The sequence below is a fragment of the Dromaius novaehollandiae genome, chromosome 14 (assembly GCF_036370855.1).
Source record: "Dromaius novaehollandiae isolate bDroNov1 chromosome 14, bDroNov1.hap1, whole genome shotgun sequence".
NCBI classification, from domain to species: Eukaryota; Metazoa; Chordata; class Aves; order Casuariiformes; family Dromaiidae; genus Dromaius; species Dromaius novaehollandiae.
In genome coordinates this window covers 1959235-1985665 of record NC_088111.1, presented here as the reverse complement: position 1 = coordinate 1985665, position 26431 = coordinate 1959235, and the positions used below count along the sequence as shown (strand labels likewise).

The 26431-nt window shown below is 53.7% G+C and overlaps 4 protein-coding genes, 1 long non-coding RNA gene and 2 other non-coding genes across 7 annotated transcripts; 3 read left to right on the top strand and 4 right to left on the bottom strand.

Moving 5' to 3' along the window:
• Positions 1 to 3283: 3283 nt before the first annotated feature.
• MSRB1 (methionine sulfoxide reductase B1) lies at positions 3284 to 7232 on the bottom strand. Its single transcript, XM_064520047.1, has 4 exons — positions 7109 to 7232; positions 6167 to 6309; positions 5935 to 6049; positions 3284 to 4842 (listed from the first exon to the last, which is right to left on the bottom strand). The coding sequence occupies exons 1-4, from the start codon at positions 7161 to 7163 to the stop codon at positions 4814 to 4816; spliced, it is 342 nt and encodes a 113-aa protein (XP_064376117.1). The 5' UTR covers positions 7164 to 7232; the 3' UTR covers positions 3284 to 4813.
• A 1748-nt stretch (positions 7233 to 8980) lies between these two features.
• RPL3L (ribosomal protein L3 like) lies at positions 8981 to 18596 on the bottom strand. The gene is made up of 10 exons (XM_026095273.2): positions 18225 to 18596; positions 16468 to 16660; positions 16137 to 16305; positions 15154 to 15289; positions 13498 to 13684; positions 12762 to 12922; positions 12359 to 12460; positions 11626 to 11721; positions 10639 to 10758; positions 8981 to 9096 (listed from the first exon to the last, which is right to left on the bottom strand). The coding sequence occupies exons 2-10, from the start codon at positions 16505 to 16507 to the stop codon at positions 9040 to 9042; spliced, it is 1068 nt and encodes a 355-aa protein (XP_025951058.2). The 5' UTR covers positions 16508 to 16660; positions 18225 to 18596; the 3' UTR covers positions 8981 to 9039.
• A 70-nt stretch (positions 18597 to 18666) lies between these two features.
• Positions 18667 to 20827, top strand: NDUFB10 (NADH:ubiquinone oxidoreductase subunit B10). Its single transcript, XM_026095221.2, has 4 exons — positions 18667 to 18929; positions 19564 to 19702; positions 20103 to 20242; positions 20622 to 20827. Exons 1-4 carry the CDS (start codon positions 18782 to 18784, stop codon positions 20720 to 20722), a joined length of 528 nt encoding a protein of 175 aa, XP_025951006.1. The 5' UTR covers positions 18667 to 18781; the 3' UTR covers positions 20723 to 20827.
• A 460-nt stretch (positions 20828 to 21287) lies between these two features.
• On the bottom strand, positions 21288 to 25111 carry RPS2 (ribosomal protein S2). The gene is made up of 8 exons (XM_026095220.2): positions 24954 to 25111; positions 24594 to 24752; positions 24247 to 24336; positions 23665 to 23772; positions 22899 to 23072; positions 22659 to 22818; positions 22128 to 22219; positions 21288 to 21411 (listed from the first exon to the last, which is right to left on the bottom strand). The coding sequence occupies exons 2-8, from the start codon at positions 24747 to 24749 to the stop codon at positions 21331 to 21333; spliced, it is 861 nt and encodes a 286-aa protein (XP_025951005.1). The 5' UTR covers positions 24750 to 24752; positions 24954 to 25111; the 3' UTR covers positions 21288 to 21330.
• Positions 22293 to 22431, bottom strand: LOC112980444 (small nucleolar RNA SNORA64/SNORA10 family). The gene has a single exon (XR_003258424.2). It is a non-coding gene; the product is annotated as a small nucleolar RNA SNORA64/SNORA10 family (small nucleolar RNA).
• A 35-nt stretch (positions 25112 to 25146) lies between the features above and the next one.
• Positions 25147 to 26330, top strand: LOC135329915 (uncharacterized). Its single transcript, XR_010391561.1, has 2 exons — positions 25147 to 25226; positions 25629 to 26330. It is a non-coding gene; the product is annotated as an uncharacterized LOC135329915 (long non-coding RNA).
• On the top strand, positions 25401 to 25528 carry LOC112980445 (small nucleolar RNA ACA64). The gene has a single exon (XR_003258425.2). It is a non-coding gene; the product is annotated as a small nucleolar RNA ACA64 (small nucleolar RNA).
• Positions 26331 to 26431: the final 101 nt, after the last annotated feature.

Genomic DNA, 26431 nt, shown 5'->3' with positions numbered 1-26431 from the left:
GACTGCAGGAGTGGGTCCCGATCCCTCCGCACCGGGAGCCGGGAGCGGCGGCGGGCTGGGAGGCAGCCCCGCGCGGGGAAAGGTGAGGTTGTTATCAGTGAGTGGAGTGAAATACGCCCTTAATTTTCTGCAGATGTTGGGTTTTCTCTGTCGACAGGTGTGCTCGCCGCGGGAGCCGCCGGGAGACAACTCGCCTAATTGAAGCTCTCGGTGCATCAGAGAAATCAGACGTGTGTGTTGGGTTTTTTTAATTACCATAACTTTATTTGCTGTAACTCACCCCAAAAAAAGTGCTCCAGCCCTCGCTGCATTTTGCAGCGCCTGAAGGAATTGGAACGATTCCCGCGATGGTGCTCGGTGCCCGCAGAGCCGCCGGCACGGGCCGAGCGCGGGAGCCGTCCCCAGCGCCGGCACCGAGACCTGCTGCCCGGCCCCAAACGGAGCAGGGCCCAACCGGGGAGAGCTCCCGGCATCCAGCCGGCCAGGGGGACCCACGGGCGAGGTGGCATCGGGGGGGGGGGGCTGTCGACCCGAGGGGAAAGGGATGGGGGGAAAAGGAATGGGGGAAAAGGAAGGGGGAAAAATGGATGGGGGAAAAGGAAGGGGGAAAAAGGGACGGGGAAAAGAAAGGGGAGAAAAGGGATGGGGAAAAGGAATGGGGGAAAAGGAAGGAGAGAAAGGGATGGGGAAAAAGAAGGGGGGAAAAGGACGTGGGGAAAAGGGACAGGGGAAAAAGGATGGGAGAAAAAGGGATGGGGGAAAAAGGATGGGGGAAAAAGGGACAAGAGGAAAAAGGACAGAGAGAAAAAGGACAGAGGGAAAAAGGACAGAGGGAAAAAGGATGGGGAAAAAGGGAAGGGGGAAAAGGACGGGAAAAGGGGAAGGGGAAAGAAAGGAAGGAGGGGGAAAGGAAGGAGGGGAAAAAAGAGGAAACGGAGGAAACAGAAAGAAGGGCAGTGCATGGCCCTCCCAGCCTGCAGCCGCTCCGGGCCGGGCTGGCAGGACCGATGGCAGCACCGGCAGCCGTCCTGCGGTGCAGCGGGCACCGCACTCTGCGCCCCGGCCTGGAGCGCTGTGCTGGGAACGAGCAGGGAAAATTTAAGGCAAAAAAAAGCCCAGTGCGGGCAGCAAGCTGTGCTCAGCCTGCTCGTTCCTCCCACGGCGCTCGCCTGAAGGAATAGCCATAATTAGAGCTTCCTAATGCCTCCGGGTCACTTTCTTTTTCCTTGCGTAACGTAATTTCTATAGGTCTTGTCGTCTTTATTAAGAGAATTAATCTAAATCTCCCCATGCCCTGGCCATTTCGCTTTGCACCGGAGCCATTTCGAGGCAGGTCAAAGAGGCAGGCCCACTTTATGTCATGCAAATAAAAAAAATGTAAAAATTAAAAAGGGAGGTCAGCTGGAGGCTACGGCGGAGGAAATTAATGATTTTTTAAACAAGTAGGGAAGTTTACATCAGCCTGGTAACATAATTCAGTTCCTGTCCTCGGAGCCCCTTATGTCATTAAACCCATGGCGCTGATATGGGGCCTCTTTTGCCCAACTAAGCAAAATCCTCTTATTAAGCCAGAATCGTCATTAGTGTAATAATGAAATTAGGATGGATGGCAGCAGGGAGAGGGGCAGATAAAGCCCAGCCTTGTCTCAGCGACACGGATGGACCGTCCCCATGCAGAAAGAGCAGCAGGATAAGGAAAAAGAGCATTTGGGGCAGATTTGCTCCTGTCTCGGGAGCCCGTCGGGCGCCTGCAGCGTTCCTGGGAGAGGACAAGGGGCCCGGGAGCGCCCCAGGCAGCTGGAGGTGCTCGGAGGAGCTGGAATTTGCCTGGGGGGTTGCGCTTGCCCCACCAGCACCACGAGCTGCCTGGAGTCCCCGGGTCTGCGACGTCGCTGCCTATGCTGCTGCGAGCACTGGCATGAGCGTCCGGCTCCTCAGGAAAACATCCCATCCCTTTTAAAACATCCCGAGCTTCTCAGCTCGGGGCACTTTTCTTTCCCTTTGCTGCAAGGGGAGAACCGCACGGAGGTGGCGGCGACCGAAACAGCCTCGTCTGTCCCCCTCTTCCCTCTGCCCGAGCACAGCCGTTCCCGACTGTCCTTTGCCCGGCAGAAGCGACGTCCCCTGCGGCCGGAGGGACTCTGGTTTGTCCTATAGCTGCACCAGTGGGAAAACAGGGGCTTCCCAACGCATCTGCAGCTTTTTGGGGGAAGGAAGGCTTAGGAATAGCGCTTGCACCCTCCTGCGTCTGCGTCCACACACTGCAAGGCAGCACGGAAGCATCAGGCGCCTGCGCTGGGGAAAGCTGCTCCGTCCCGCGCCGCGTCCCACGGCACCAGCGCCAGCCCTGGATGCCACCGCGCACATCCAGACGGATGCGATGGCCCCCGCGGCTGCAGCTCTCTGCGGTGCCGGACCATCGCTCCCAGGCACGGGGGAAAGCGAGTGAGCGCACCACCATCGCGGTCCAAAAGCCGGTCCCGGGGGAGGAGGCAGGCCGGAGCTGGGGAAGGCAGAGCCAGGCAAAGTCCAGCTCGATTTTCTGCTTCCATGAACCTGGCATCTGACTCCGCCGGGCTGACGAGACGTTTCTGAGGCAGAGAACATGGAAGCTGGGAACGACGGTTGTAGCTTCCAACCTCATACCCAGCTTCCCACGTGGAAACGATCATTAGACACTGCTAAAGCTCATATTCCTTCTTCCCAGTAAATCCTGCCAGCCCACAGTCTAGAAGTCACGAAGAACAAAAGCAATTAACTATGAAATGAGCTAAAACCAGCTACAATTGAGTAAAAGTGCTCATTTAAGGAAAAACCTTCCCCAAGGAATGTCTTGATCCTGGAAATGCCCAAAGCCGCTAACACATCAGCACTCCCCCTTTCACGCTGCAAAGCCTGGGATAATGGGGACGGATGCAGAATAAAACCACACAGCCTGGCCTCACGCCAACGGTTTCGGTTGCAAAGCCCAGAACAGGCTGGATGCGAGACAGATACATTTCCGGATCCCGGGCTACTACATCCATGGCTGGAGACGGAGACATCTGGGAGATGGCTCTGAGTCATCCGGCAAAATCCGCTCTCAGATTTCTGGCCAGATCTTTGGACACAGGGAAACCCATCCCGCATTTGTGCAGGCCTAGCACACGTCCCAGCCGGACTTAGCGTGTTGACTCCTACAGTCAACACCAAGAAAACCAGGGAGAGGAGGAATCCTGGCGTATATCCCCCCCCAGGACTTGCCATCAAGAAGCGCTTCTTGAGAAAGAAGTTATTCCTCTGACACAGTGAATCAGTGTTTTATTTTCAGTATTTAAAGAGGTACAAGATTCGCAGTGAACGCCAGGTGATGAGCAGATGTGTTGCTCCGTTTGTCCGTGTCCTCATCCCCTCCAGCCCGGATGGGCTTTGAGGAGGCAAAACACGTGAAGAGAAAAGCCTGTAAAGTGCCCTGAGTGCAGCTGGACCGCGGTGCTGCTGGCGGCACGGCTTTACACGCCACCCGCGCGTCGTAGTCCTGGAGCCACGGGTCAGCAGAAGGCTCGCCGTGGTCACAGGGGGCTCGCCACCCATTCGTGCACGTCTGTAACCGAAGACCAGCTCTACCGAGGGGCCGGATCCTGCCTGTTTGCAAGGTAACAGAGCAGGGGAAGGTCTGGCCCTACACGAGGAACAGGACAAAAGACCCAAGGAAGAGCAGAGAACGTCCTGGCACTCTGGTCCCGTATCCTTATGCATTGATTTCAGAGAGGAGAATTTGGTTTCTGGGCAGCGAGCAAACAGGGGCAGCTGGGGAAAGCCAAGAATCACACGCTGAGTGAAGGAGAAATCAATGTCGTAGCCCTTCCGAGTGCAAAGGACATTCAAACACGTGATTCCCAAGGCCTGAGTTGTGCAATCTGCAGTCAGTGAGCCTGATTCTGGCCTTCCTCGCACCAGTGCAAGCAAAGAAGAACCGTTAACACCACTGGAGTTTGACACAGTAATAGGTGTGGTGTGAGGCAAGGCCAGAATCCAGCCCAGAGAACACACAATAAATCTAGAACTCTCTCTACTGTGTGCAAGATGTGGTAAAAGGGTAAAATACCTGGATTTTGTCTAGCAGGATCATAAAATCATCCTTGCCCTATCATCCTGGAAGGGTTTACATAGGGCAATTCATGCCATGATCCCAGCCCAGAATAGCACCCAGAGACTAACCCAGGTTCTGATGTCCGTTAATCCAGTGTCACTCCCTGGAAGCAGCAGCGGAGTGACACTGGATTGCAGTTGGTGACGGATCAGAATCTGCCCCCCTTGGCTGCGGGTTCGGGGGAGTCCTGGCCCTGCTGCACTCGACAGCAGAACTGCCACAGAGCCCAGCAGAGCCAGGACTGCAGGCACACGTGCTGCTTCCAAAGGGACAAAACAAAAGGGATTCAGTAAGAGCTGATCCTGGCAGAGGCAAGGATGTCTCAGCGAGCAGACGGCTGAGAAGATGGTGAGGGCAGGTAAGACGAGGAGCTGCAGCCTTTGCATCAGTACAACGCACGTGCAGTAACCTCAGACACAGGTCGCACAACCCACCACCCAAGCAAGTGCAGAGCTCCAGCAACCACGTTTTTCCCTCCCCTCCCCAGTGCTCCAGGGCCACAGCTCTCCCCCCAGCACCCAGACTCAGAGCAGCTCTGAGGAGAGAACTGGCCTGCAGAAACCAGTAGCTTCTTTTCTGCAGGTTTTCTTTTGCTCCAAGTGCCCTGTTGACCCAACAGTCCATCCCAAAGCGTGAGCACAGGATCAGCTGAAGAGCAGTGTGCCGAGTAGAGGAGCTCGCTTACTTCTCCTTTGGATCCTCTGCTTTGCCTAAAAGGAGGAGAGGAAAAAACCCCACGGTCCATGTTTCTTGCTCCAGAGCCCCCAGCCTATTTTATACAGTTATTTTGCTAGATGCAGCTAATATTTCACAGGAGTTACAGTCCAATAACCAGGACAGCAGGACATGCAGCTGGGGTGCTGCCCTGTACTCAGACAAGGTTCCCCAAAGCCTTTTTCTGACTCTGGGGAAGGAAAACGGCGTGATAACCACAAGAGAGAGAAGCCCTTCCCTTCCCAGTAGATCTGTTCCCTATCTGCAAAGCAGATGCAATATTCAAACCTCCCACGTGATTTCGGGGGCGGGGGATGAACCAGCAAATCCTCCCAGCTGCGGGTATGTCAGTTCAGGAACTCCCTGCCCTTGCTCTGCAGAGTCAGCTGAAGACCTCTGATGTTCAGCTGCTCCTCTGACACTCGTAGACGGCAGCAGCATCCAGGAGCGGCTGGGCGCTTCCAGCACACTCTGCCTTTTACCTTGGTAGGTCAAAGAGTCACCAGCTGACCAGACTGAAGCACAAGGGATTTGGTCGGGATTTAAGTGGCTCCTTGGCTTATCTGAACCGCCAGCTACACTCAGACGAAAACAGCACGTTGCACGCAGCGTGGCCCCGCCATCAGCAGCTCCCCAAAGGGACGACCACGCGGACAAGGGCACGAGTTCACGAATGTTACAGTCTCTCCCTCGTGCCCGGTCCTAACCTGACTGATCTGAAACCACCAGCCTCAGCGGGAGTAAGACACGGCCCTGGGGAAGCACATCCCCTTGCTTTTTTTCCTTGACTTATCTTATGACCATTTCAGCCTGTTCTGCAGCGGTGTTCAGGGCAGCCGCATCCCAGATCAGGGCTGTCCCGCTACGTGGGGAAGAGGAAGCTCAGAAAGGCTTTGCATGACACAGGACCTTGATGAAGGTGCTCCCAGGGGTATCCCCGCACCCGAGCTTGGTACGGGAGGAACTGGGAAGTGAGTGACAGTGAAACCGAGGATGGTACGCTTCTTATTAAACACATCCCGCTTCGACTGTGACACCCGTAGGAGTGCTTAGCCAAGCTGAAGAGCGTTAAAAACTATCGCCCTCACCTTTAGGGATGAACTTCAGCGAGCTGCTAAATATTCAGAAACGGGACTGCCCCCTCTTCGGCCCGTCATTGAGAAATTCATGGCCTAGCCCATTGCCACACTTGCCACAGGACACCTAGAAGCACAAGGGGAGTCAGACAAGGGGCCTCTCGAGAGAGAGGACAGTCAGAGTCCGTGGTGAGACAAGGGCGATGCTTTTTGCTGCTTTTTCCAAGCACTTCAGTGTCCGCACCTTCAGAGCCCCCGGCCGCTCCTCGTACTTGGACACGCTGTCCTCGTGGATGGTCTCGGTGAAGGCCGGCCACGGAGACGAATGCTCATACTTGGCGCGGCTGGAGAAGAGCTCGTAGCCGCATTTGGTGCACACGTAAATGCCTGGGACAGCAGCAGGAACGGGGTGAGTCTGGGTGGTGGGGACAAGGCGGTGGGGACACCTCGCAGGCAGCTATCCTGCAGCCCGGCCCCAGGGCCAGGGAGGCGAGCAGGGCCTATAGGGACCCGGGGCAGGACCCGCACCCCTATAGGGAACTCCTCTGCAGCCTGGGCCCTATAGCATGGATCTAACCTCCAAACCAGCCCCTATAGGGGAATTCCACCACCCCCACTTTATACACAGGATCTCTCCCACCCCTGCAACCTGGCCTTATGGGGGGGGGGGAGCCATGGGGCAGCACCCTCTGGTCCCCCCCCAGGCCCCATCCCGGCCCTACAGGGGTTCCCTAGAGACACCATAGGGGACATCCCCCTCCCCAGGCCCCATCCCAGCCCTACGGGGGTTCCCTATAGAACCCATAGGGGATACTCCCCCCCCACAGGCCCCATCTCGGCCCTACAAGGGATCCCTATAGATCCCATAGGGGACATCCCCCCCAGGCCCCAGCCCAGCCCTACGGGGGTTCCCTACAGACCCCATAGGGGACATTCCCCCCCCCCCGGGCCCATCTCTGCCCTACAGGGGTTCCCTACAGACCCCATAGGAGATATTTCCCCCCCCCCCCCACAGGCCCCATCTCGGCCCTACAAGGGATCCCTATAGATCCCATAGGGGACATCCCCCCCCCCGGCCCCCTCGGGGAGTCCCCCCAGGCCCCACGGGGGGCGGGGGGCGGACCCTCCCTCCTGCCCCCTCCCGGCCCTCCATCCCCCGCTCCCGGGGCGGCCCGGGCCCGCTCACCCGGCTCGAAGTGGTTCCTGAACACCTCGCCCCCGAAGAAGGCGCAGAACGACATGGCTGCGCCCCGCCGCCCCGCCCGCCCGGCCCCGCCCCTGCCCGCCCAGGCCCCGCCCACGCCCAGGCCCCGCCCACGCCCAGGCCCCGCCCCGAGCCCGCCCCCGGCCCCGCCCCGCCGCCCGCGTCTCCCCCGGCACGCGGGGCCCCGGGAGGCCCACGCCGGCTTTGGGGCACCAGCACCGCCCCGGCTACGCAGCGCATCCCGAAAGTGCGGGGACAGGGTCGTGGGAGACATGCGAGGGATTCGGGGGAGCGGGGCCCGCACGGTCCCGCGGATGCTCCGGCACCGCCGGCTGGAGCGCGGGGAGCGCAGCCCGGCTCCCGCCCCCCTTCCCCGGGACCGGGTCTGGGACCAGGACCTGTCCCAGCCCGGCACCGGGACTGGGAGCAGTGCCCCAAATCCGGCCCCAGCCCCGGCCCCGACCCTCCTCCCGCAGCACCCGCACTAAGACCAGCACCGGGACCAGCAGGCAGCGGCCTGGCAGCCACGCGCAGCCCCTGCAGCGCTCGTCGTCCCGCCGGCTGCAACCTCCATGCACGCCCGGGCTCTTTCCATCGTCCTCCTCCACGGCGCTAATGGTCTCTCAGGAAACAGTGTTTTTCTCCCCCCCCCCTTTTTTTTTTTTTCCTTTTTTAGCTTAAGCCAAGGAAGCCAGAGCAGTGCTACCCGGCTCGCAGGCGACCGTGGGCAGCGATGGGCAGCCGGAGCAGGACCGAGGAGGGGTCGTGCGGCCGCAGTGCCATCAGCCACGTTGGGATTCCTCCCAAAATAACGTGCGTGGCATGATGGCACTGCTGCCCCGGCTTTGGCAGCGTCACGGCAGTGGGGACTCGGGAAGGGGCCGCGGCTCGCCCTGCCCGGCAGTGCCCTCAGTGCAAGGGCAGTTCTCTTTCATGGAAACTTTTGTGCACAGCTAGCGAAAACAGAGGTTTCCGATCCCGCTGCCATTGCTACCAGAGCATCCTCCGGCTCAACTGGGATGGCAAAACGGCTTCTTGTTCAGGTTAAGCAAGGGCCAAACAAATACCAGTTAAACAAGAAACACTTAGAGGAGTCAAACAGTGCTTTCCCGGGCTTGGCGGTGTGCAGTGCCGTTAGCTGTAAAGGACTAAGAAGATTTGTCGCTGTAATCCAGACCACCAGCAGTAAATCATGCTGCCCTGAGATCTGCTGCCCCAAAACATGGGCGGAGCGACTGCATGGCGGGCACGGTCTCCAAGCTAAGATGGAGCAAAGATAATATAAAAAAATCTTTTAAAGTGAATATAAATATAGTAAAATATTATAGCTATACAGGCTCTGCGGGCGGAGGGGGCTGCAGCAAGCTGTGGTTTGCAGCTGTTTCTGGACATGGGCTTTGTGCAGCTGGAAGTCCATGAATCATGCTTCCAGCCGGCATTAGGACTGTGTGCCTGGGTGTGCACGTGAGGGAGAGACAGCAAGAGGAGAGACCCTCTCGGTGAAACCAGGCAGAAGCAAGTAACAGGGAGGCCCTGTGTTCCCAGCAGCAACTGGGACAGAAATGCTGGTACCTGCTCTGCTCTCGTCTGGAAAAGGGGAAGGGGAATCTGATCCTAGCATGGCTTCACTATGGTTTAGGTGAATGCAGGCAGTGAAGGAATCCATTGGGAAAGGGCAAGGGAGGATCCAAAGGACAGAGCAAACACTTGGTGGTCCTAGGTAGCCCTGAGTGGTACCTGTCCCATCCCCACTGTCCCTGTCCCATCAAAGAGCCTGGGGGACACACAGCTGCCCTCAGGCAGCACTGAATATGGGCAACATGACCCTTCCGGAAGGAAGGCAGGGAGCCGGCGTGGCTTGAAGCCCCTTTATTGAAGGTGCTCAGTTATAGCAGCCAGGCATATCTCAGCCATTACAGCTCTTCCTGCACATGCTGCTTCCCTTTCACCAAGTGTTTCTTCTGGGGGCCCTGAAAGAGAGCGGAGAGGAGAGGTCTCAGTGTTTGTGGCACACAAACCTGGCCCACCAGGCTGGGTGGAGCAGAACTGCAGCTCTGGCCCCTTTCTGCTGTACAAGGCTGCTCGTGGTCTCTATTCCCTGGCTAGTAGCTCTGTGCTCTGACTCACTAACATCCCCAGGGGCCTTCCTAGCTCTGGAGGAAGCTCAGGAGCAGAAAATCATTGCCCTTGCACAAAGAGTTTGCTTATGTGGGCAGCACAAAGCAGCCATATAGTGGCAACGATTGACGTGCTGCTGAGCCCAGCAGCTGGCCTGCAGTCAGGGGACATGGAGGGGAGCAGTAATTGCGCTGACGATTGCTTCCAGGAACCTACCGTGGTGGAACAGCTGCTGAGATGCTGTATAAGCCCAGGACTAGGCAAGGCCATCCACAGCCAAGGGGACAGATTCTCATCAGCCAACGCAACAGAGATGCAGGGGTTTCCACCAGCTAAGAAACAGAGCTGTACTGGACCAAGTAAGTCCCCTGGGAGCAGGTTACAAGAATTACTGTTGTTCCTCTATTGCTAGCCTAATGTTAAATTTTACCCTATTAAACATGGAGGACACTCTCACTCCACAGCAGAAAATAGGCAAATAAACATCTCCAACAATGTAAAACCACCTCCTGTCACAAAGGACCATGTCACAGCTACTCAGAACTTACAGTGACAGCAAGAGCAGAACACAGATGTTCTCACTCCAGAACAAGCTCCTAACACTCAGCTAAAGGTGAACAACTTAAGCTCTAAAGAGCTCTGCAAAGGCATTGAATAGCCAATCCCCCTTTCCTGGGGCTAAGGCAGCTTAGCCAGTTTCACATGGGATTTACAGCTGGCAGGACAGATCCAGACCTGGTTTACATCTGCATGGTATGCAGGAAGTTGTTTCTTTCTTTATGCTAGCTGAAGACCTGGCTCACTTAATGTTTCCTCAGTTTCACATTCAGACTTATACACCAGCCTAGTGTAGGCTGCAGAACTATCCAGGAAACTCTGCTTGTTTTGGATTTATTTAGAATTTTTTTTGCACTGGATTTAAGAAAAATATACTGCTCGGCCTTTTTAAAAGCTTCCTGACAAAAGAATCCCAAGTTTGTGGCTGAATTCGACCCAACCTTTTCCTCCTAAGAACATTAAAGTTATAAATCATTCCAACCAAATCAAAGAAATGCACAATTATGGGTGAAAGAGACCAGATGTCCACTGCAATGCCTGCCAAGTTAACTGCTTGTTTAAAACATCCCATGGTGAATGGAAACTGGTTGGCCATATGGTATATTATTTGCTAGTTGGGCTGTCTTGGATCACTCACACAACCATGATGTTCTTCCTTAGCATAATTTCTGGTGTGTGAATTGAATTCATGCCTGTCTTTCATGCAAGACAGTCCTGATCACTCATTTGGCTGTTGCTATATCTAGAAACAGATGCTTGGCTGGAGTCAATCAGTTGCTTCAGCCCCAGCAGTGAGTGTGGCCGGAGAGCTGGACCTGGCACAGAGCGTAACTCACCATGAAAGCCCGCTTCTCCTGAGCCGTCTGGAAGCAGCCGTGGCCAAACTTGGAAGTGGTATCAATGAACTTGAGTTCAACGGCTTCCTGAGCCCGGCGGCTTGTGTGCACCAGAAGGGACTGGAAGAGAGAAGTCACAATGCATCAAGCTTATTTTTGCCAAAAAATCTGGACACCTGCTTTGATGGAAGCAGCATTAAAATATCCTAGGCGCCTCCCTTAGACATGAAACTCTGCTTCCTCAGAGAAACACCCCAGTGGTCAGGCAGTGGGTGAGGCCTTGGATTGCAGAGCAGCTCTGAAATGAGCCTGCCCTTCACTGAGCACTTCCTTCCCTCACAGTTTGCTTATAGCCAAGGTTTCCTCCCCAGGTCCCCCATCACAGCCTCAAAGGCTTGCAGCTTCAGTCTGCGGTGAGAGAATACATCAGATTGCACACAACCACGATCCACCAGCTGCAAATGGAGACTGACCGATCTGAAAGCAGAAACCCATGGCAAGAAGAGCTGCACAGTGCTGCCCCTCTGCAAAATCCCTGCTGCCACGTGCAGTACCATTCCCATGCAGAGCCCTGCACTAGCTCCAGAGCAGGGAACACATACGTTTGTCAGGCCTGGTCTCAGGCAGGCCAAGAGGAAGAGGCGTTCATGGCCTCAGACCTCTGCAGGGGTCTACAGAGACCCTTTCTGCACCCATCAAATTACTGCAGCTCAGCTGCAGAGGGAACAGAGCCTGCAAACCATACAGCAACCGACCCAGAGCCACTGGTCCTGTAGGGTAACTTAGGGCTTTCCTTCCAAATCTAGCTGGTGCCCTGCTCTGCTACAGCTGAGCAATCTGTCTCATGAAGCAGCACACATGCATACTGCAACACAGCCTCGAGCCCTGACCACCACCCTGCCCAGCATTTGGGCTAGCGATCTCCGTGTGGCAAATCCGTCTGTGAAGAGCTACAGCCTCTCCCTCCCCAACGCCAGCCGCACTCACCTTCCGCAGAGTGAGCACGCGCTTCTTCGTGCCCACGACGCAGCCTTTCAGCATGAGGAAGTCGTTGTTGACCTCCCCGTAGTGAGGAAAACCACCCTGTGGGGAGAGGCAGAGAGAGGGCTAGGAAGAAGGAGAGCTGGATGGGAGCAGATGTGTCCACAACTGACATTTTCCATGGAAGGAGAGGGTAGCAACGGACAGTACTTCTAGCTAACAACACTCCATACCCGTCAGGACGCCTGCCCAGGAACACTGGAGCATTTCAGCCACACCGACTGCATGATCTGAGCAAAGCAGCACTCGGTAAGACCTACAGAGGCAGCTACCCTGCTTCCTTCTGTGGAGAATGTGGGTGAACAGAAAGCAGAGCTGGTCAGACTCTGGAGTCAGCAGTTTTTATATGGGAAAGTGAATTTTCAAACAAGTAACAAACATTTCTCTGTTAAGTATCCGATTTTAATGACATTTGTGCTTTTTTTTTTTTAAACCAAAGTCCTCAGTCCTTGCCCAGCGTATCAGCTGACAACAAAATGTTTAGGAATACCAAAGGGCCTAGAAAAATCCCACAGAGATGGTTTTCTTGTCTAAAACAGGAGGAAGGGAATCACTGCATTTCCTTCAGTGGAATTCAAATCATTTCCCATGCAGCTGTCTCCAGCTGAGGAATTCCTTCCCTGGCCCAGGTCTCTGAAGCCAGGGCCAGTTGCAGCCCTGCCACCCCTCTAGCCCTTACCAGGGGTGTGATGGTCTTTTCCGTGACATCGTAGTGCGTCGAGGCATTATTCTTCACCAGTTTGCCATCTTCCACGTGGATGCCATGGCCAATGCGGTAAATCTAGAAACAGGAAGGAAGTGGGGTTGGCACCTCTCCTGCTCCCTCACAGAGGGACGTTACAGGGATGACACGATTGCCACTGAAGTTTGTCCCCTGCGATGTGTCCCCTGAGCAGGGAACAAGCACTGCTGAAGAGATCAGCAGAAGAACAGCACTGCAGATCTCTACGGCAAAGTCTGAGGAGCTGGGAGGAACTGAGGCCACTGTGGAAAGAAGGATGGTGACAGCCTGGAAGGAAGGCAAGCAGGAAGGCAAGCAGGAAGGCGCAGTGGTGCGGTGAGGGAGCCCGCCTGGGCCGTACCTTCTTGTTGACCTCGGTGCGGTGGTGGTAGCCCTTCTGGCCGGCCCGGGCTATGGAGTAGCCAACCCGGGCTGGGTGCCAGGCTCCAATGCAGGCAACTTTGCGCAAGCCCTTGTGTGTCTTCCTGGGGAGCTTCTTGGAGTGCCAACGGCTCGTCACCCCTGGAAGTGTGACCGGACAGGGCTGTGAGAACACCAGGAAGCGGGGGAGATTCAGGGCTGGGGTCCAAGTGCCAGGGAGGGGATGCAAGGGAAGGGGAACACCTTGTCTCTCTTCTGAAGTTCTCAGAAGACACAGTATTGGAAGGTAACCAAGAGCTGTCACCACAGTGAGGGGCCAGAGCACAAAACTCTTCTCACTTCCCATGGATCTGATCAGACTGTGAGATGTTCCTGCTGAACACATCCATGCACAAGCACAGGAACACCCACACCTTCACACACGTGGGGTTTGTGAATAGTGCAATGCCTGAACATCCTCAAATCGCCTCTAAGCCTCCTGGGAGGACTCTGGGCATGGCAGACAACATGGCCTTTGCTGAGATAAACAAACCAAGCTCTGCTACAAGGGAAATGCAGGTCATGGCTGAGGTCCAGGGGCTCCTTGCTATCCCCTGTGAAAGGAGTTGGTGAGTTCTCAGCACAGTTTGCACTCTCCTCTCCCAGCGCTACCTTGTGGGCAGTGTCAGCCGAGAGGGACAGAGCCAAGCCCCTGGAAGGGTCCCCCTGCTTTGTACCTTTCATCCCATGCCCCTTGGTCACACCAATGACATCAATCAGCTCGTTCTGGCTGAAGACGCTGTGCACAGAGATCTGCTTCTCCAGCCTCTCACGGACCCAGTCAACCTTCTCTGCCACTGTCCCACCGTTCAGCTGGATCTCCATCACATGGGCCTTCTTCTGCCGCAGCGGGAGCAGCTTCATCTGCGTTAGGCAGAGTGTTAGGGTAAAATGTCATGCCCTACCCCACAGGCATGAATTTGCAGGCAGGGCCACATCACCCAGCACTTGTGAGAGGCGCAAGGGGTGAGCAGGGCCAGCTACTGCACTTCCCAACCATGCGGTCAACCCCTTTCATGACAGCCAGTGACCTGGGTCAGCATGTCTACACATCTGGGGCCTCCTTAAGCCAATACCTTGAGTGCAACCACCCCATCTCCCCTATCTTCTCACTGCTATAAGATCACAACGCAGCTGTCCTGGGTCAGATCCAAAGGTCATCGCCAAGAGTCCTGTCCCTGGTGCCTCTCTGCTCTTATCCGCCATCCACAGCCCACCTCCCCCTCCTGCTAATGGTGTGATGCACCATCCGGCATCCTGGAGCACCCACCTCCAGCTGGCATGCCCCCCCTCTGCCACCTCACAAGCCCGGCACCCACTGCTGCTGTACAGCCTGGCACGCAGAGCGCCCGCCCAGCGCTCCCATTCCAGGCAGGTGCTGCCACACAGCACAGCCTCTCTCCAGGGAGCCCGGGGACTGGCTGGCCCCAGCTCAGCCCAAGGGTTAAGCGCAGTGGAAGTAGCTATAGGAACTGTCCCTGAGGATGCCTCGCCACAGCACCGTCCAGGGGCTGAACACTGCTCTGAGCCACCGAGTCAGCACCTCCCCTTTGGTCGTGCTCCATCCGCACTTCCAGATGGAGCAGTTATTTCTAGCTCCCACCATGCGGTGCCTCTGCTCTTTCCCAGTCCGAGCGCTCCGTGCAAAGCCCCCACCAAATCACCACAGTCAGGCTTTGTCTGGAGAGTCCAGGGCTCTGTGCCAGCCACAAGAGAAGCTTCAAGTGAGCTTAGCTCTGCCCCGGGCTCCAATGAAGCCATTAGCTCTCCAGGGAACAGCATGCAGATGGCCCTTGTGTATCCGATAACCAGCATGTGGCAAAACTGTGTCGGCTCATCAGTTATTTTTACCCCAACGTTTGACACCGGTTGCTAATTCGAGGTGATCGGGGGCCCGAGTTCCCCTGCTGACACCAGGCTCAGCACCTGCTGAGGCGCTGAGGCAGGCCAGGTCTGCGGAGGCACGCAGGGCCTGCTCCCCTCTGCAGAGGGCACGGGCTCCTGCTACGAGGAGGGGCAGCCTGCTCGAGCCACGGCCTCCTGCTGCAGGGGGATCCCGTGGCGATCCTGGACGGGCAGCTTGGCTGAACCCAGCTCAGAGGGACAGGGCTGGTGTCAAGAGGAGGCTGGAAGTGCCAGACTGCACCTCCCACTGCCTACGTGCCCTGTCCCACGCCCTCTGACCAGCATCTGCCTGCTCAGCCTCCCACAATGCCACCAGGACATCCCCACCAGGACATCCCCACACTCCCAGCTCCCAGGCCTCAGCACGCTCCCAAGCCGAATAACGCCCCAGGCCCCCCCACTCCTATCCCTCTGGGTGAGGCTCTGACCTGTGTGTGCACAATGACACGAATGACCTTGCAGTACTTCTTCATAGCCGCAAAATCCTTCTCCAGCTGCTTTTTGCCATCCTCATCCTGCCATTTTTTGCAGTACTTGGTGAAGGCCTTCTTCTTGCTCTTGTGCCTGTGACAAAAGTGTTGAACACCCAGCATTGCTGAACAGTGAAGCGCAGAAGCCCAGGGCAACACCAGCTGCTTTTCTGGAGGCACAAGGTACCTGTGGGTACCTGAGCCAAACCTGGCAGCCCAGAGCCATCACCTTCTCTGAGGTGAGAAGGGAGAAAGTGAATAATGAGGCACAAAAAGGGCTGATAATTCAGACCTTTTTCCATAAAAGTCCAGCTTTCTCTCACTGATTGATTCAGTGCCACCAAAATACAAATACAAAATCATAGCTAAGTGGAGAGAGAAGAAAACAGTCTGACAGGGATCAGAGACGTGGTGGGTGGATCTGATGGTCGATGGGCGCTGTTGCAGGAGACATGATTCCTACAGTTACGAAATTCATGTTTCCATTTTCCTCTTTCCCAGTGTGGGATTTGAGGAGTTGATCTTTACAAGGGTCAGAGATCTCAATCTGCATGGATTTTCCATCTGACAAACCTAGGTTTTATTCCCTTAATTTGGTGCTTTGGTTGAAGTATTACAGTTTAACAGAGAGTAGATGGACCCAGCCTACACAAAGGAAAATGAACCTGTGGCATGCACTGCTGAATGATATTCTGGAGACAGCTACCTTGGTTCAACTATTAAGACAAATTTACAATGCATATGCTGATTCCCAACAAAAAAAGCTGTTTGCAGTACTTCTGTGCATGACTACATAGCTGTTTCACTCCATCCCAGAGTCAGCTGCCCGTAGCTAAATGGTTTCCAATGTTTGTACATGATGAAGAGCTTCAGGGAAGCTCTGGGAGAGGCTCCCTGCCCACAGTACCCCAGCGACCCAGCCCAGCCAGAGAAGCTCATACCAGTTCTTGTAGAAGCGGCGTCTGCACTCATCACTGATGTGCTCAGCAAAAACAGTCTTGAAGTTTCTCAAGCCCTTTGGTGTTTCTATGTACCCCACGACCCCCACCACCACCACCGGGGGGGTCTCGATGATGGTCACTGCCTCCACCTCCTCCCTCTTGGAGATCTCTGCAAGACAGGAAAGGGAAACGGCACTCAGCATCGCCTGGGATCAGCTCATTGCCAGGGAGCCAGCCGTGGCCCGTGCCGTTCCACTGAACGAGCAGTGTGCTGGGGACAAGGCTGCACTCTCTCCTGGATGTGACCCCCCCTCCTTCAGCCAAGCCTTACTGAGCCCAGGCCTGTGCACCTCCCGCAGGGTGTGCGTCATGCCAGCTTTGTAGCCCAAGAAAGCTGTCAGGTGAACTGGTTTGCTGGGGTCATCCTTAGGCCATGTCTTCACCTTCCCTCGGTGGCGATGGCTCCTCTTGTGGGGGAGGAAGCCCAGGTGGCCATGCCGGGGAGCAGAGAACTTGCGGTGGGACTACGGAGAGGAAGAATGAAAAAGATCCACTTTACTTTCAAGTCCCAGAAGATACCCAAGGGACCAGGCCCAAAGCACAAAGGGATGTCTCCCCTTTAACCTCAGGGAGCACTGGAGGGGTTCTTGGCTCTTCATTTCCACCGTGAGAAAAAGAACTCCGTAACAGAAAGGGTTTTCTTTAAGCTTCTATCATGTGTATCAAAGAATTTATCTTTCTGGACAAATGATGCAGATTAACTAAAAACATGAAAACCATCCCCCTACTTTCTGTTCAAGGACTTTCAAGGAGAAATATGTTCATTAACATGTCTGCCCTACTGTGATGTTAATTATAATTATTAATTTTGTGTTCCGAAGCACCAAAATGGCCTGGTTAGCATTTGTGGGGGTATGTTCAGTCCTTCCAGCATGGTCAAGGCAAATGGCAGCAAACAAACACAGCTAACAATCAGAAGAAACAGGAAAGGATGCCCAAAGGAGTCAGTAATAAGAAAAAGAGCATGTTAAGTATGCACCTTGAAAATGAAATTAGAAGTGCTAAATATATAAACCCCAATCACAAGGTCATGTGGCACCAGGCAGAAAAAAGCAATAGCGCCTTAGAAAGACATGGACAAATTCTTACAATATTGGATTGAAGGCAGGGGAGCTAGGGAGCCAGTCCAAGCAGTGAAGAGTTAGATTTACATCCATTGCAACTCCCTTTTAGGTAAGATCAGTCCCAGCACCTGGTTGCACTTTCCACCAAGCTTGTTTTCCAAACCAGGTAGACTTACGTCTAGTCCAACCCCATTTCAAATGTGCTAACTTAACCAGTAACCCGGCCCTGCTCACTGTCCCTTTCCACACAATCCAAAAGGTAGCAGTGCCGAGCTTTACAAACCATGGGACGTCTTCAGCCCAGGTCAGCAGCAGAAAGAGGCTATCAGTAAGTGCCTCCCCCGTCTAATACTTAAGATGTTTACCAGCCAGAAGACACAAATTTAGCTGCTAGCTTCATTCGGTGCTATATTCATTTCATACTTGGCGAAGCTGGCAGGTTTGGCACTAACAACAGCTGTGATGTGATAAAGGTCAATTGCTGGTGTCTCAGTTTACTCCGCTCCCTCCTAAACAAATTGGACATGAATGGAATCAATTGCAATAGCTTCCTAACTTCAAGGCAACACAACAAAAGCTGTGAATGCTCACACTGGGCACATGAGTAGCCAAACTTACTGTATCCAGCAGTCTGCTCATGAATAAAAAGATAGAAGAAAACTCCTCGTGTTCACCCAGACAATAAAGGCTTTGTGATTCTGCCTGGAAATGAGACCAAGGCAATAGATCTCATTGGGAGGATGAGCTTTGCTCCTTCTATAGCCCTTTCACTGAAAAAAAAGCCAACCCTGGCTTTGACAGCAGTAGTAGCATTTTTGTGGGTGATCTTTAGGCGACCAGGGAGGATGCAATGGTGCACTGAATGGAGTGGTCACTGCGATTACAGGCAATTACAAGTTACACATATCTCACAAGTAAAGGATTAAAAATTGCCAGTAAGCCATAATTTTAATAATTCACTTACTTGCTTCGATTCATTGCAGTTTCTTGGCTCCAAAAATCAGAACACGTGAATACACAAGCACCTGACTCGGGCTGAAACCAGCTGGCAGCTGCTCCGTAGCCCAGCCGCCGCCCCCCGGGGAGGCCGGAGCCGTGCAGGCCCCCCCGGGGGCGCCGCGGCAGAGAAAAGGCGCTGGCGGTGAGGCCTAGCGGGCCGTTATCAGGGCTTTCCTCGCCGGGCCGAGCTCGGGCTCTGCCCCAAAGGCAGATGAAGCTCAGCTGTGCCCTGGACGTCCGCTCTCTCTGTGTGGAACAAGAAGCCCCAACAGGCGACGGGGGCAGCGCCACCGCCGCCATTTCCCTTAACAGGGTCCCCGCCGGGCACCCGTAGGATATGGGGGAACTACGCTTCCCAGGATGCACCGGGAGCCGCGCGCGTGCGCACTAGCGGGGCGCCCGCAGGCGCAGGCGCATTGCGGCGCCCCCCGACCTCGGCGCCGCCGCCGCTGTGGGTTGTGTGGGGCGTCGCCATCTTCCGCGCGTCCGTGCCGCCCCGGGGGCTGGGGCGCCGCCGCCGCCATGCCGGAAGACAGGGACTGGGAGGTGTACAAGGCGCCGCCGACCCGCACCCCCGTCCTGGAGAAGGACACGTCGCTGTCCAACCCGGTGCACCTCTTCCAGGCCGCTTTCAGCTATGTCCTCGACAGGCCCATCACCTTCGTGCGAGGTACCGGCGGGCCGGGAGCTCAGCGGTGCCGCTCCCCCGCGGCGGCCGGGCCCGCTCCCGCCGCCGCCCGTGCGCCTCACGAGCGCCGCTACCCGGGGGGCGGCAGGGGGACACGGGGACAGGGACCCGTGACACGGCCACCGAGACGCGCAGGGACGGGAGCACAGACAGCGGGGCGGACACATGGGGACAGGGACAAACACGCAAGGACACGGGCAGAGACACGCAGGGACATGGGACACAAGGACACGGACACTGAGACGGACACACAGGGATGTAGCACACAAGGAGGGACACGGAGGGACATGGGACACAAACACAAGGACACAGACACTAAGACACACAGGACAAACACGTGAGGACAGAGACAGACACGCAGGGACATGGGACAAACATGCAAGAATAGACACTGAGATGCAGGAATGTCGGACACAAAAGGCCACAGGCACGGACAGGGAGGGGGATGTGCAGGGACACAGACACGAGGACACAAACACACAGGGACAGAGCGCACACACGTGGACTCCGCGCAAAGGCGGTAGCTGGGGAGCGTGGCAAGGCTGCAGCCCGCCCCGGAGCAGCCTCGCGTCCTGCTGGGCCCGGGGGTGCCTGACCACAGTGCTGGTTGTTGCAGAGTGGATCGAGCGTCAGCAAGCCAAGAACAAATTCTACTACTACCACCAGCAGTTTCGCCGCGTGCCCGACCTGAGCGAGTGCATGGAGGGCGACTACCTCTGCTTCTTTGAGGCAGAAGCACAGTGGAGGAGGGATAGGTATGTCACAGGCTGCCCTCTGGGAGATGACAGCACAGAGCTCCAACCTGTCAGCACTGAGCAGCGCAGCAGTTGCTGGCTTGAATTCGTAGCGTTTTCTGGGGTGTTGAGGCAGCAGGGAATGGGGAAGGTTTGCCAAATCCACTTAAGCAGCTCCTGCTCCCTCGCAGAGCACTGGTGCCCACGCAGGCCTGCCATCTCCTGCAGCACACCTGAGCCAGGAGCAGAGCCGTGTCAGGACACATCCTCCGCAATGCCAGGTCCTGACCGCATTGCTGCAGGACAAGCCAACCAGGCCACTGTAAAACCCAGAGCTGAACCATGTCATATTGGGGCCCCTTTGTTCAGCTCTGCTGCAAACAGTTGGCTGTGGTTGCAGTTATACTCATCTTTCCCCCAGGATGGTGGATCAGGAAATTGTGGCGATCGTCCGGGAAAGGTTTGGCGCGTGCCAGCAGAGGGAAGGACCGAATCAGTTTCAGAACTGTGCAAAGGAGATGGAGCAGCTGGTTCAAGTCACCAAAGCCTATCAGGACAAATGTGAGTACACAACACTCACACGCTGTGGTTGTACCACCACACAGGGAAAGGAGGATTCACAATTAAGATTCCCCATCTGTGTGTTGAAATTCTCTTGACAAATGCTGCAAACACCTGGGTTTGGTTTTCTGTTCAGGTACATTGAAACTGCCAGGCCTGGGTGGGGGACATTAAAGCAGCACAGAGCAGTTGTGGCACTCTGACTGCCCCCTGGAGCAGCCCAAGCTCTGTGCACATCTCTGCCTTCACACTGCAGCTTGCGCTGTGCCCAAGAAGTGGTTTTAAGTCAAGCTGCCAGAATTCACAGTGAATAGAGGTTCATTTTTTTTATAGCTACTAGGGAGTACTCAAACGTTTGCTTGATTTCCTTCCTTTTTAGATGGTGAGCTTGGTGCCCATGGAAATGCAAGGACATGTTTGATGAAGCAGAAGCACAGGATGATGGAAGAAAGGAAGGCACAAGAAAATGCAGATCAGTAGATCTGAATACAAAATGGTTAGCACTTGTCAGTGGTGCATGAACCCAGTAATGCATGGTGCATCTTTGAACTGTTGTTGACCTGTTCAATAAACTTGCAGCCCAGACATCTGCCGTACCACTAAAATCTAGTGTCATTAAGGTCCAGTTCTACAAAAACATGTTGTACAATTTTTTCGTGTGCGTGCTCATCCTTCAATTCCAGTAGGCTTTTGACTGCATTAGTTTCTCCCCTGGACCTCTCCCCCACCCCATGAACCAAGGCAAACAGACTACACTGCTGTATCCAGAGCAGTATTCTCTCCAGGTCCTGGTGGGGAATTCCCTGAGTTAGTGTAAAGATTAGGTGCTGCAGAAGGACAGTATGAAGTACTACATTTGTTTCTCTCCAGAGCTGGTTCTGGAACCCTTGTAGGATTAATGCATGATTAACACAAGGATCAGTCACATAATGTTCTATTTCACTCAACAGATGTTCAGGCCCTGGCATATGGACTTGAACCTACTCAAATCCCCAACAGAGATTTAATCTCTCTGCATTAAACATACTAATCAATCCAATCACAATTTCTTGTTCGCTGATCACTTTATTGTCTTGTACAAAAACCACTTAAGTAGTTGCCACAGCAGCTGCTTGGGTTCTCTGCACTGAGACTCTGGTGTGGGTCTTAGCCAGATGATCAGTGAACTCCTGGAAAAAAAAAAAAAAGTGCAGCATTTTGTTTTCTTAAACTACTTCACAGCAGTGGATCCCTTTTCAACAAGGTGGGGGAAACATTCAGATACAGCTTATTTCTGCTTAGTCCTTCAAGCTTTTCTCTTTCCTTTTTTCTCCTTTGTTCATGAAATGTCATTTTCAATGTTTATATGTTTATATTCGAAACATATCAAATAACCACCCATTTAGCTTTTCTAATGAAAAATCTAATGCAGCTTATGATCACACTGGGTGCTCACCTGTGCAGGAACAGAGACTAGCTTTCATCACCCAGATTAGCATCTAAACAGAATTCCATGTATAAGCAAGCAACTAAAGCAAACTCAAAACCACCCTCCAAACAATCCAGGAGACAATTACAGGGCCAGGAGCAGGCACAAGTGGTTTTAGATTTTTTGAGGTACATTTAGCCTCAAGTATTTCTAATAGGGCCAGTCTGCATTTTAGAGCCTAGAAACAGAACTGGGCTCCTGTTTGCCTAATAAAGGAATGTGGACACAGGCAGTCACCATCACACTGAAAAATCACATGCTAGGTACCCTACCTTGCAGACAGCTGTTACTGCAACTCTACTCTCCCATTATTAATAAATTACAAAGTGCTGGGGTCAAAAGGTGCAAACTCCTGAATTTGACAGGGTAGGGACAGTAGAATTTGAGCTGTGAACTGTAGATGTTTTATACTCTTACCTGGTAAGGAGACTTGGTGAACACAGTCTCTTTCCAGAGATCAGGGGTCAGATAGCTGTAAGTCTTGGAGATGGCATCAAAGGTGGCTTTAGCTATTGGCAAAAGGCAAACATTACAGATTACCATTAAAGAAACCAGCTCTGTTGTACCAACATAGAGCTCCAAAATTGTAGAATTTAAGATGAAACAGGGAGACCATAGCAGGGTCCCTCTGCTATACATAAAAAACTCAAGTTTCTTTCTCTCTCCATTTACGACAATTACACTACTTCAACCAAGTGTAACCGCGCAGATTTGGGAGATTTTTAATACATAAAAAACAATTTCTTATAATTAGCACTTTCATAACTTCAGAATAACTTCTAGCAGGACTAACCTGCATTGTAAAAAGTACCAGAAGTAGTCTTGACTCCTGTTTGAATGCTACAAGCACAGGTTAAGTAGTACTATGAAAAATATTATCTCATGTTCCTGTCAGTGACAGGAAAATGGCAGTACAGCTAGGCTACAGAGGAAAAGCCTACAACTTACCAAAGTTGCCCAATGTGGCAGTACAGCCCCTGGCTGAAGTGTAGCAGTCATCGATACCAGCCATCATCAGCAGTTTCTTGGGAACAGGGGCAGATACAATCCCTGTACCACGGGGGGCTGGAATCAGACGCACCAGGACAGATCCACACCGACCAGTAACCTACGCAGAGAGAACAGGTTGCAATTCTCCAATCACAGTGAAGTGTGAATCACTGAAACACCACAGCGAGACATTCCTACCTTGCAAGGTACAGTATGGGGCTTGCCGATCTTGTTCCCCCAGTAGCCTCGCCGTACTGGTACAATGGACAATTTAGCCAAAATGATTGCCCCACGAATGGCAGTTGCAACTTCTTTGGAGCATTTGACACCAAGACCAACATGGCCGTTGTAGTCTCCAATAGCAACGAAGGCCTAAGATTAAAAGAAAAGCTTTCAGCAGTGGCTGAAACAGTCCATCAGGCTCTCACCAAGGATTACCCCAAGTACATGCTCAGCAGTAACACTCACAGCTCACTACGAGCAAGTACATATTAAAACAAGTTCTACCTCCTAAAATTTACACAGTGGAGCACATAGTCCAAAGCACAGCCCATTTTCCCTCCTCAACTCTTGTCCTTAAGTCAAAGACAGCTAAGGCTAAAGGACTGGGTTTCAAATCCCTGTTACAGCCTCAGGCTGGTCAAAAGTCCCAGTAATTTTCAAACAGCATTCCCTCTCTACATCTAAGAATCCTCTATCCACCACAGCCAGCATCACTGCACAAATACAACCTGGAATCATGCTAGGGCAGCCTGTAACATCATTTAAAGGCATTACTAGAGCTTTAAAATTAAAACAATCTCTGAGTTACACAAATTGATCTATATATCTGAGCATCTGTTATAAGCCACAGAGAAGTATCAAAGATTATCTAAACTAATTTACTAGTATGACATCAAAAAGCAGCAGTCAAAACATGCCAAGTTTCCAAGATACACAACAAGAAATAAAACAAAAAGGTTACCTTAAACCTGGTACGCTGACCAGCACGAGTCTGTTTCTGGACAGGCATGATCTTCAAAACCTCATCTTTCAGAGAAGACCCCAAGAAGAAATCAATGATTTCTGATTCCTACAAGATCCAGTCATTTTATCAGTCACAAAGCTGCACTTTTCAGTTAAACCAGATATAGCTAGCAAGGGTCCTGCAATGTAAGTTCAGCAATCCTATACACAAGTATTTTAAGTGATACAAAAATAAGCAAAACTTCATAGGCATAAAGTTATTCCAGTTTGTTAGACAGTCCAATATAGCAAGTTAAATCTTCATTTTTCCCTACTAATACTGAGCAGAACTATTACAGAAAAACATGATCACTTTGCTACCATCTCAACATGAGGCAGAATACAGCATATAAATCACACTATACTTTACTCCAACCAAATGCATCACTCCTTAACTTCTACTGATTTAAACAATGAACTACAACAGACTTAACCTGAACTCCCCAATTAGTAAATGCGGCTGCTACTGCCAATTTTATCACTCAGATTATTAAGTTTTTATTGTGCATTACATGCTGAATAACCATTCACACAAGCTCACCTTGATTGGAAGTGAGAAGAGATAGATCTCCTCAAGAGACTTTATCTTCATATCCTTGACCAGGCGACCAAGTTTGGTGACAGGAACCCACTAGGAAAGAAATTAGCTGACAAGGGCCATGGGCAGCACCACCAGCTCCCAGCACCCCGCGGGAACTGCCCTATCCGGGCTCCCTTTCACCTCTAACTTCCCTTACGGTCTCGGTAGGGAGACGAACACGTGCTGCCTCACGCAGAGCTCTGTAAGCGTGACTAGCGGCCAGCTCTGCCACAGCCCCGCCGCCCGGGACGGCCCTCGCCCAGTCCGGCAGCCCCGTCCTGCCCTGCTTCCCCCCCGCCCCGACTTACTTCCTTGTCTTCGGCCTTGCCTCCGCGGGCCCCGCGGCCTCTCCCACGGCCCCTACCGCGGCCGCGCCCGCGGCCCCGCAGCCCAGTCCCGAAGCCGCCACGGAAGCCCCCTCGGGCGGCTCCTGCACCTCCCGCAGCACCGGCGTCGTCCGCCATTTGCTAGGGCAGAGAAGGGGCTGCGTTAGACAAAAGACCGCTCCCGCTGCCCCTCTCCCCCCGCCGGCGGGAAATGGCCCCGCGGCGCGGCGGCAGCGCCCCAGCCCAGGCAGGGGCGGGCCGCCCCGCGCCGGCGGCAGCCCCGATGGGCGCGGATGAGGCCGCCGCGCCGCGCCCGCCGCCATCCCTCCCCGTAACACTTACGTGTTCTCTCAGAGTAGAAGACTGCGCGCTGCTACTTTTCGGTATTTATACTCAGAGACCTCGCGAGAGCACCGGCCGCCGTGCGAACCCCGCGCGATGAATGAGGAATACACACCCGGAGCAGAACGCGTTCGGCCGCGGCCTTATACAGGGTGCGGGGTAGGCAGACCGGCATTGAGGCGTGCGCATGCGCAAGGCTCGCGCATGCGTGGCAGGGCCTATATAAAGGGCGCGCAGGCGCGCGAAGTGCAGTAGGGGCAATGCAGGGCGTGGGTAAGGTGGGGGCTGCGCTGGTGAGGGGAGTGTGGTGGGGCCTGTGCTGTGCTTCTTCCTCTGTTCTGGGGCTGCTTTTAAAATTCGCCTGTGATGCTGGGGCTCTTGGTGTCGTGGGCAGGGGCGGGCCTGGGGAAGGCGGTTTGCGGATCGCGTTGGCCGCGTGTGCCGGGCACGGTCTGAAAGTCACCACTGGCCTCCTGTGGCCCCTGGTGAGATAACTGTGCCCATAGCATAGGGAGCATTAAGCTTATTGCCCACGGTGCTGGTTTGTGGGGAGTGAAACCCATGTTCCCATAACTGCTCTTGTTGAGAGCACTGCGGGGGTGAGCGGCCTTCGAGGACTTGCTGTCGCTGTGGTAACGGCTGTTTCTGAGGGCTGCCTTTTTCCTCTTCCTATAGGAGCTGTGTCAACCTGAGGCGTGACCCTGGAGTGTTGAGCGTCCCAGAAGGACAATCTGCAATGAGCCTGTGTGTTGGTTGCGTTGGACATAGTGTTGATCCATACAGGCTGTAAATTGTGCTTAATTCTGTCCTTCTGAGTAAGAGCTGCCCAGCCTGTGGTGTGTGGCACTGTGCACTTACCTTACCTCTTCCTGGTGATTGTTGGGGTCTTCTTTTTTGATGCTTTTGTGCAGATGAGCCTTACAAAACAAAGGAAAGGCTGTAATGGTGCATAATGTAAGGTACAAAATTGTAAAAGCACTCTAATGGGACAGGGCTGCCTGTATTCCTGTGATGCCCAAATGGTCTGTGAGGAGTATTTCATTGACTGTGGAAAGGCTGTTGTTCCTCACAGTGGAGCCTGAGTGTTATCTAGCCACTGGGACTTCTAAAGGAGATTATCAATATTGCCTTTGTTAATTAAAAGGTGAGGGGTCATGATCAGAGTGCCAGGCAAACTCTGAATTGTTGGCAGGATTTGATTTTGCCTTGTAACGAGGTTTTATGGGAAGATTGGAGAGGAGCATCTCTAGTCACGGGATGGTGGTGTATGCACATCTGGGACATCTTTTGGAACACTTTAGGATCTTTATGGAAGAATGTCAGTGTACCAAAGGAGTTGTATATGTTTATATGCAATAAAATACTAATTATGTGAAAGCTTGTTCTTGAAGTCTTTCTTTGGAGCTCTTATGTAGTCTGAAGAAAAGCCACTTTCCTGCTTTGTTTTGCTGGAAAGCTGCTTGCTTTGAAGCACCGAG